The sequence below is a fragment of the Alosa alosa genome, chromosome 16, assembly GCF_017589495.1.
Source record: "Alosa alosa isolate M-15738 ecotype Scorff River chromosome 16, AALO_Geno_1.1, whole genome shotgun sequence".
In the NCBI taxonomy this organism is placed as follows: domain Eukaryota; kingdom Metazoa; phylum Chordata; class Actinopteri; order Clupeiformes; family Clupeidae; genus Alosa; species Alosa alosa.
Window position 1 is genome coordinate 15,847,523 of NC_063204.1, and position 10,256 is coordinate 15,857,778.

At 38.7% G+C, this 10,256-nt stretch overlaps 1 protein-coding gene across 2 annotated transcripts; it reads right to left on the bottom strand.

Moving 5' to 3' along the window:
* Nucleotides 1-1,195: 1,195 nt before the first annotated feature.
* On the bottom strand, nt 1,196-8,247 carry LOC125309387 (inositol monophosphatase 1-like). 2 transcript variants are annotated; one of them, XM_048266282.1, is made up of 9 exons: nt 8,138-8,247; nt 5,656-5,736; nt 5,392-5,525; nt 5,032-5,136; nt 2,716-2,761; nt 2,493-2,601; nt 2,285-2,393; nt 1,822-1,973; nt 1,196-1,609 (listed from the first exon to the last, which is right to left on the bottom strand). In XM_048266282.1, exons 2-9 carry the CDS (start codon nt 5,716-5,718, stop codon nt 1,485-1,487), a joined length of 843 nt encoding a protein of 280 aa, XP_048122239.1. In that variant the 5' UTR covers nt 5,719-5,736; nt 8,138-8,247; the 3' UTR covers nt 1,196-1,484. The 2 variants fall into 2 exon arrangements, with proteins under 2 accessions (XP_048122239.1, XP_048122237.1); XM_048266280.1 differs by having other exon boundaries at nt 5,656-5,739.
* Between the last annotated feature and the right edge of the window lie 2,009 nt (nt 8,248-10,256).

Consider the following 10,256-nt stretch of genomic DNA (forward strand, 5'->3'; position numbering starts at 1 on the left):
ATGTGAAGTACGATGCTTATTATTAAATTATCTGTAGCTGTCAATAGCATATTTAACCATATTCAAATACCCAGTCACTTTTAAACCAGTGTCTGTCCTATTCAGTGAGGTTTTTAATCAGGACCTTTATTGTGAATAGCCGTGTGTGTGTGGGGCGTGCATGCGTGTGTGTGTGTGTGTGTGTGTGTGTGTGTGTGTGTGTGTGTGCGTGCGTGCGTGCATGTGTGTGTGTGTTATATACTGTATCTCTCTGTTGTAAGTTAATCATAATGGTGACAAAATAATGGCATATGACATTGTCTGTTTTATATCTCGGCAAAAAGAAATTAAACATAAAAAAGAGTGGTACACAACTGCACACATAAACTTCAAAGAATTGCACTTTTCTTCAATAGAACACCATGTGTTGTGCAACACTCCCCCCTGCTGGCTGAATCTGCACAGCATGCAGTAATTATGTGCATTCATTCCTTCAACTCAGGCTTCAGCATTGCTCATTTGACCAACTGTGGAGGCCAGCTAGGGTTCAAAAGGCGTTGTTCCGCATTGGCACAGAAGACAGAATTCACAATGACTACTCAAAGATGCCATGCTGGCAACAGAAAAAGGATACTGACAAGAAAATTAGTGCATTACAAGAGTGAAATAAGATCCTTTCAAAGTAATTGTCCCCCCTTTGCTCCAAATGAAGCCATGTTAATGGAAAATGTATTGAACAGTTCTTTTTTTTTAGAAAAGGAGACAATTGCTTGCCAGTTTATCGTTGTTTTTGATGATTAGGGCAATTACGTGTTCAAGATGTAGTTGTCAGGGTGAAGTAGGCGGGAATAGGAAGACTGAGAAGACAAAGCTTTTTTATTATTATTATTTCAGTTGCCCATAATATATCTAAGACTAAGGTGGGTGTACACCAAAAAATATAAAAATGCAGAGAAATTATTGCATTGTTTGAAATATATTGGGTTAACATGTCAATCAAAAATATTTATCAAGACCCTTATGGCACTCATAAATGATTTTTGGCAAAAGATGTAGCATGTATCATCTGATTTCAAGTCTTTGCTACAACTAATTTGGTGGTTTATTTGATGCATCCTGGACAAGCAGGGTGGTACTATTTGTAAATGTCTGAGGATATACTTTTACACAAGGAAAAAGTTCTGATGTGACAAAATCAATAACATAGGAACATAAGAACTGCTTTATCATTTATTTTTAGAACCATTATCAACATTACAGTTTTTTCTAATTGCTAATGCCCAGTTAAACATTATTTGGTGTACAGTAAAAAAAAATGTTGGCAAACAGTAAAAAATAAAATAAAATAACATTCAACAATGCATGGTCTGCCGTGAAATGCAGAGGACAAAACTTCTTTACGTTTCCTCATCTAACTTACGACTTCACAGGGCTTCAAAGCGCCAACAGTAGTTGTGAAAGTCTATAAAAATTGGCAGTGATAAAGGAGACATGGTATTAAGCCTTCACTTCTTTTTGGGTGCATCATCCCTCTCTGCAGGAAAAATTTCGATCTCTTTGACGATCCTCTCAGCAATCGTTTTATTATTTGCTGAAACCATTCTTCTTGACATCAAGTCAAATGGTCCTCCTAGACAAAAAAAAAGGGATTTATGAAACTTTCATTAGAACAGCTGAATGCACTTCAAGAGACAACTCAACAGTTCTATTTATGAACATATTTGTATGAACAAAAAGCAACAGAAAAAAGTTTTAGGATTAGACATATCACCAAATGCAGTCGTATACTAAACATATTTAATCATTTAATCAATATTGTCTTAATGTTGACAGCTGCCCTACCATCCACATCCATGAGGACGCCACCAGCCTCTGTCACGATCACTGCCCCGGCAGCGATGTCCCAACAGTGGATCCCAATCTCAAAGAAGGCCTCAACTGCCCCTGATGCAACCATACACATGTTGGTGGCAGCAGTGCCTGAACCACGTATCCTGGACAGACAGGAACATGAAAGAATTGTTTTTAAAATGTTTATATCATAGGAATAGATGATATTTGCCATATACATCTCAATGAATATGTGTTTGCCAAAGGGGCTCGGAATCAATGGTGCATGTAGTTACGTAAATAAGGTTTATTGCTTTTTAAAATAAAAGAGATACCTTGTTCTTTACCTGTTTAGCTTTACAACACATCAACAGAACAATGACACACCCCATGTGGCTTTTAGCTAAAAAAATGATTTACTTAAGAATAACTCTACATGCTCTGACAATCTAATGTCAAAGGAGAAAGAACTCACCCGTGCACTGGGATGCAGAGGATTTTCTGCATGGTGGAAAATATCTTGCTGACCACCACAGGGTCTCTGTTTGACCCAAGCTCACTGATGATTATAGTTTTTCTCATGTCTGGTAAACATACAAAAAAAGCAGTGTTCAACTGTGTTCTGTGCAATACTTGTTCTAAGAAGAGCAGAAACACATACCGTTACATAAAATGTGGCTTACCTGTTTGGTCAGACACCTGCAGCCTCTCTCCATCACAGAAGGCACCTTTGCCTTTTCTACCTGTGTACATTTTATCCTCCAAACAGCTGTATACCACACCAAACTCAAGCTAGAAAACACATATTAGTGTGTTCAGTGAAACGTGATGTTTAGGTAATGCTATTTTCAGTTTACATTTGACTAAGATAAATCAGGTTTGGCATACAATGTTGCTTGGACATACCTCTTTGTTGACAGCAAAGCCAATTGACACAGCTACAAAGGGAAACCTGTCAGAGATGGGCAAATGTTGGGCACATTTAGTGTCATTATCTGCATGTGAAAATTATTGTCAATGTAACTGCACATTAGTACATGACTAGATATGGAAACCTATTACGGACTTCTGATCGGCAATAGATAGATAGATAGATAGATAGATAGATAGATAGATAGATAGATAGATACTTTATTGATCCCTAGGGGAAATTCAAGAATATAATAGAATATAATAGAATAGAATAGAATTCAATGGAGATCTGACCACCATTGACAATGTTTCCATAAATGACCAGATGGCAGAGCATTACCCCAGACATAAATTGTGCTACCATTGTGCTACTCCTCCCTAGAGGACAGGCAAGCATACTTTTTTCCAGTTGTCCATCTGTGCATGCCTGATTCTGTCTGTTACAGCACAGTGTTTGCAATGCATCATATCTCCCATTCTGGATTGCAGGATCATCATCAAACTTTGCACATTTAAGTAAGAGTATATGGACTCATTAGATAATCAAGGTCATGGGGTCAGGGGTCACAGAAACATGGGTTGAAAACAGAGGGTTGAAGAATCTTCTTCAAACTTTGTACAGTACAGTTAATCACAATTTGGCTACAGGGGATTCAAGGTTGTGGTGTCAAAGCTAAAGGTGACATGGTGTCCTATACAGTGTGTGAGATACCAGAGATTGTCTAATCGGTAGAGAATTGGCGCTGTCTAGTTACTTCCGGTTTCTGGACTGCTTTCTGGACTCGCAGGCGAGCGCAGAATGCATGGAGGTCTTTGGAGCTTTACCCCTCAATATCCACTTTTCTCTGGATATAATTTTTTGAGTAGTAATTTGAATGTTGCATTTGATAGGAGAGGCAAAGAAAATACACACTGTTGATTATTATATTTTTTACAGTCATGTAATACTTCTAAAAAGCCTTTCAAATATGTCAATGACGTCATTCATTAGCACAATGCTAGCGTGTTATGGGCAACAACGACCCAATCTGTAAGAAATGAAAAGGACATAAGTACTCGTTCATTCAACTTTAGATCTAAAATCTACATTGAACTTGCATAAACTACAATAAAAAATGGGATTCTTCCACGACAAGCAGGTGAAAGAGATAAATTTAGCCGTCTAGCTCCATAGACCACCATTCAATCGGCGCTCGCCCGCGATCACCCCCAGTGGAATTATAATGGAACTGCAACCAATTTCGATACAATGGGGCTTAATAGGAAGTATTAAGTAGACGGGCTCTGGAGATACACAAGTGATATATCACAGGTGGCTTAAGTGATGTTCATCAAACCTTGCATGTGACCTCTGTGAAGTTGGCACCCCATATGATGAAAACATGAATACAAGTTGTTAGTGCATTGTTTGTGCACGTTTGTGCAGGCAAAATAACAAAAATTGTGCTCAAATCATGTTAAAGAAGTTAACCTTTAATGTTGCATAAATGTTTATTTTGACTGCACAAATGTGCACAAACAATGTAGAAATGTATTTCGGAGTCGTTTTGGCGTCAATGGGGTGCTGAGTGACCCCAGGTCAATAAGCAAGTTAAAGTTACATTTCTTTACGACGGTTTGAGCCCAAATTTTTATTTTGCCTGCTCAAACGTGCTCAAATGATGCACAAACAAATCAAAATACTTTCATCAAATGGGGTTCCAACTTCACAGAGGTTTGCATGTGGCACGCATGTCCAAACTCGTCCCTACAGCTGACTCACATCCATGGCGATATCTGCTACCAACGCTACTCTCACTCGTGCCATATGTAAGGGATAATGGACGATACGGTGGTCTGTTCACAGAAATGAATGCACGGTCGAGGTTGTAAAACGGCCCCGACGCGAAACGGAGCCACCAAGCCAGCCAATCAGAAAAGAGCATTTCTTCTTTCCAGGTGATAATGCTTAATTAGGTACACTAGGCCAAAGGGCCCAGGGGTCACATGTACAACAATGTTTGAGCATTATTTCTCAAGTGTCTTGAAAAATCAGTGTCAACGTGCAAACATAATAACAACAAAGGCTAGATACACTGACAAGGTATTCAAGGTTGTGGGTTCAAAGGTGGGGGTCACATTTGTTCAAAGGTCAAGATCAAGTTCATTTCAGGGCACCGCAGTTTACAGTAGGTGGAGGCCTGCTCAACCACATTGTGTTGAGTTTTATTTCATTATAAATGTATCGATTCAAATAGTGCATTAAACAAAACTTACACACTACAAATCTGTCTGGAAATGATCTGAATGGATGTTAACAGAATTACCTACCCATGTACAAAGTTTGTCGTTCCATCCACAGGATCGACAATCCAGGTGGGGTTGTCCGTTAGAATGCAAGGTTCTCCTGCAGATACTGACTCTTCTCCAATAAAGCTGGGTAGGAGATCAATACACAGGCATTCAATTGATACAGCCAGTAAGCTAACAGACATCAGGATTCAGTGAGGGCATACTGTAGCAATGTCCTCTCTCTCTCTCTCTCGGTCACATTGTTTGCATGTTACGTGTAGATTGGTTGTATTAACACACACAGAGAGAGAGAGAGAGAGAGAGAAAGAGAGAGAATCTGCAAGTTTGTTTCTATGTGCATTGCATTGGTAATGAATGTGTGGCAGTGCATGGTTGCACCTATGCGTGGGGAATTTTTCTTTGACAGATTGAATTATGATCTTCTCCACCCTTTGATCAGTTTTGGTGACCAGGTCCACAGATGAGCTCTTTGTCATAATCTTAACCTCATTCTGAAGTGCATCTCGGATAACCTGGACAAGATACATGGAGAAACATTGTTAAACACAACTAAAACTCTCGCCCAAATGATCTACTTTCACTTTGTTCTATAATGCAACCTGAGAATGAATACAGTATGTGTCGATATATTTAGGCACTTACTGCTCCAGCTTTCCTGGCCACAACAACTGCATGGTCCATTGATTCTTGCCAAGGATCTGCCATTTTGTTCTTCAAGTATTTCTGCTAAAAGGGTTCATGTCAGGTGTCAAAAATTATATGAAATGATATGAAAATAGTTATGAAGTCAAGAATAAGACATGTTTACAAATGTTCCCCATAACCACATAAGAAAACCAAAATCTTTAATGGACATCATCATGGAAGGATCATTGGTGCTTCACTCCCCTCCCTGAAGGACATTTACACCACCCACCTCACCCGCAAGGCGACCAAAATTGTGAGTGATGCAAGTCACCCCGCTCACAATCTGTTTGATCTACTGCCCTCTGGGAAGAGGTACAGAAGCCTGCGCTCCCGCACTACCAGACTCACCAACAGCTTCATACACCAAGCTGTAAGGATGCTGAACTCTCTCCCTCCTCTCCCCCCTCCACCCTCAGCTACATAACATCCTGGACATTGGACCCACAATGGCCGCCTGCACTACTCCACCTGCACACTTGAACACTTGCACACTTGTACACTTTACAACTTGGTGTTGTTGTCCTGAAAACACAACACTTCTGCTGCTCTTACATAACTTGCACCACTATGCCACTTTCTTTATTACTTAGGTCAAACAGTATTTTATAGTATTTTACAGTATTTGCACTAGTATTTTATTGACTGTCTATGCACAATTTTGACAAAATTTTGCTGCTCTTATTTTTTCATTATTATATGTGCCCTCTTATTTACTTATTTACTTACTTTTTTGTTTACTTGAATGTTATGTTTGTCTGCGGACTTAAAATTGGTCAAATATGTCTTGTCTTCACCGTGGGATAGTGAGAAACGTAATTTCGATCTCTTTGTATGTCTGGAACATGTGAAGAAATTGACAATAAAGCTGACTTTGACTTTGACTTTGACTTTGACATATAGTAGAAGTAAGTTAACCCAAAAACCGACTATAAAAACGGTACACTAGGCTATACAGCCACACCTGTTTCGCAGGTATAACAATAAGAAGTGTTTGAACATTGTTATTGTATGCAAAACAAGGGAAAAATAACTCCAGGCACTCTCTGCTTGGTCGTTTTAAACTCTCATGCATTTCAGAAACCCTTCATCAGGGAGTCAACTTTCAATGATGAAACACATCAGTTTTTAAAGGTGTAGTGGCCAAACCAGGAAAACAAATTCTAAGGAATCATAAAAGTTGTTTTCCCTAACAATAAAATAAAGTCTCATGGGGTAGCCAGAAGCAAAGGAAATGTTACGTAATCCATTTGTCTGCAATCCTGTTTGTGACGCATGCTTCAGTTTCTTTTAGCTGGTCTTCCCAAGATGAACCACAAAAAGACAACTTAAACCTCATTTTGTTTTTCAGCTGTACAATAACAATCACAAAATGTTGAAAATTAGCCCTTCCTGGACTCCAAAGATTTATATTTCAGCTCTTTGGGAGGGGAACACTGAATATCCAAAACAATAAAAAAAATATCCAAGGGTGTTTTTTGTTTTAACAATTAAAAAGCCTTTACATTCTCTCAAGAGCAATGAAATGTCAAAATAATGCCTGCACACTTCCGTATCAAAACGTGATCAAAATCAGTGGTTCAATGTTGGTGGAATGAGTTGCCCAGTGCTCTCCGTTCCTGTGATAGTTTTGGGTCGTTTAAGAGGAGTCTAAAGATATTTCTGTTCAACATGCACTTAGTTCCTTAAGCGCTTCTTATGCATTATGGTTTGTATAATATTGTTTTATTTTCATTAGGCTGTTGATTAATTTGACATTATTGTTTATTATTGATATTCTCCTAAATGTAGTCTTAGTATTGTTTATTATTGATTGAATGGACATTATTGCTTATTATTGCTATTCTCCTTATTATAGTTTGACCAACATTCTAATCTGTTTTAAATATTATATTGTTTTTGTATGTCGCTTAAATATTATATTGTTTTCTTTTGTATGTTGCTTGGACAAAGGCGTCTGCCAAATCCCATAACCATAACCAAAACACTGGTAAGAGTCAAAGCTGATAGCCATTAGACTTAGTAAAATAAGATATGTGCACCAGTTTCAATATATGGCCAAAGAACAACACATCAACATAGCATAAATATATCATCACCATTAACAGAGAATAGAATGTGCAACAATGCTCCTCTAATCCCCTCACTTAGGCTTATGGGCAAAAGGACTGCACTGGTACTTCTTATATTGCCCCATTCTCCGTGCATCTGCACATACATTTATCTATTTGAATAAATATTTTACTGACAAAAATGGTGCTCACGACTGTTCACATGAGAAAATCCATATCGGTACAATCACACTTGATCTTATGAAATAGACCAGAGCAACGCCAGCATCGTTTCCGTCCTCAAACGAACTTTGACCGTCCTCAAACGAACTCAGAACAGAAACTTTACAGTAGATAGCAACCAACTGGATTTATGTTCATCTACTTACCTCTGTCAGTGTCGGCGGTCTTCGTACTTCAAGATCCTCCTAAATGTAATGCAACTGAACCAAGAGGAGAGGAAATAAATAGCTGGCACGAAACGATATAAAGGAAAAGTACCAGTACCGCCCTAAATATTTCCACACCATACCAACCTAACTGCATGCACATGTGCCTGGGATGAGTCAACATGTTGCGTGGAAAAATACTCTTAAATAAACTAACACATTTTTGTTTCGAAATCATTGCAATAGTTTATTTCTGACGTATCACTTTAGGAGACATGCTATAGATCTCCATCGCTGATAAGAGACAGGAAATGTGATGCACAGTATAGGCCTTAGTGGTCAAAGAAAATGGGTGTTTGAGTATGAACCAACAATATAAGCACACCGTGTTCCATCGTCGGGGTAGCCATTATTATCCTCATGGTAAACTAATCAATCTATTAAACAACTAATAGGTTATTGGCTATGCCCACTGCCTATGGCAATCTACTATTTATTTATTAAGGATTAACTAGAAAGTATATGGTCTTCAAGAAGCAAATAGGCCTACATGAAATGACAAATAACCATACATGTAAAAATGTAAACTAAAGCACACACCATTTTCATTGTGTCCTGCTGAGAATAGAGCATGCAAGCCCACCACACATTTGCATGGCATTGCATTTGCATTCAAAATAAACTAAGGATGGATGCCCCTAATAGTCAGTCAATGTCTATTGAAGAAAACCTTACAGATTACATCCTTAGCAAGCAAATATTTGACAAAGAGAAACTCTAACTATGCAGTCTGATAAAAATGTTTTTAATACCGTAGCCAGAGGTGGAAAAAGTACTAAAATATTGTACTCAAGTAAAAGCACCAATACTTTGATGAAATATGACTCAAGTACAAGTTAAATTACCCATCTGAAAATGTACTCAAGTAAAAGTAAAAGTAGTTCATTTTAAAATGTACTTTAAGTAAAAGTTACTTAGTTACTTTTTTTGGTGTGTGGGGGGGCAGAAAAACCCCAAAACAATCAGTTTTACCCAATCGAGTTGCTGCCAGCTGCTAAAATAGCCAGGCAGCTACAGCACTACCTTCTGGGGGCATGTTTGTGAGCTCCCATGTTCATGCCCCAGAGTGTGGCGCTGTAGCTGCTGGCAGCTGAAACGGAGATATACAGGACTGTATGTGAAAAATGGGGAGTTCTCCTTTAAGTTTGAGCAGCAGTTGATTTTCAAAGTTAGTTGTGCTCATCCTTGCTCACTTTGCAGTGAACAGTAATCAGTACAACTGAAAAGCTGCTCACAGGCATCTGAGGCAGGCAGGCCCATGTTGAGTTTCAGTTCAGTTTACTTTATTTGTAAAGGAGTTCAGCAGATCCAAAGGGCCTCGGACTGTGGGAAAAGTGGGACTGATTACAGGGCCTCAATGGAGGAGAGGGCCCTTGAAAAGTCTGGAATATATCTTATTTTACCTGAATATTTTAATTTCCAAATTAAATGTCAAAATGAATGTCAGACAAAATGTAAAGTTTGACTGACTAAATTTTGTACAAAAAAATAGTGAAGACTGTCTAAGGCAGGGTGTCAAACATCAGGCCCGCCAGCAGGTTTAACGGCCCCCAGATGTTTTGGTAGGAGCGGAAAGTCAGAAAAAAAAAAAAGAAATTCACATCCAGTTTTCTTCAACAATGTGTTATAATCAATATTTCTATGGTATGACAAATTGATTAAACCTAGCACTACAAACCATCCTCAGCAAGGAATAAGCAGAAAAAGTAACATGGAAGTAGGGCATTTCAAGAGACAAAGAGCAGTATGTGACAGCAGTACATAATTGTTTGCTCATAAGTGATAATCAAACAACACTCTGATACCCATGCAGAAAAATGATAATGACCATGACAATGACAGCCCCCACGAGGTTTCATTCCAACAAATCCGGCCCACTACCTAATATGAGTTTGACAAGGTCTAAGGTGGTGGTAGTGTAGTGGTTAAGGAGCTGGGCTAGCGTGCAGTAGCCTGAAAGTTGTCGGTTCAATTCCCAGCTTCCACCGTTGTGCCCTTGAGCAAGGCACTTAACCCCAAGTTGCTCCGGGGACAATGTGATCCCTTGTAATATAGCTGA

What these genes read in the sequence shown, in the direction of transcription:
- LOC125309387 (XM_048266282.1), bottom strand. Translation starts at nt 5,718, where the DNA reads ATGGCAGATCCTTGGCAAGAATCAATGGACCATGCAGTTGTTGTGGCC. An exon ending in TGGCCAGGAAAGCTGGAGCA is followed by an intron (nt 5,526 to 5,655) that starts GTAAGTGCCTAA and finishes TATCTTGTCCAG; the next exon opens with GTTATCCGAGATGCACTTCA. An exon ending in GCAGGTGTCTGACCAAACAG is followed by an intron (nt 2,394 to 2,492) that starts GTAAGCCACATT and finishes TATGTTTACCAG; the next exon opens with ACATGAGAAAAACTATAATC.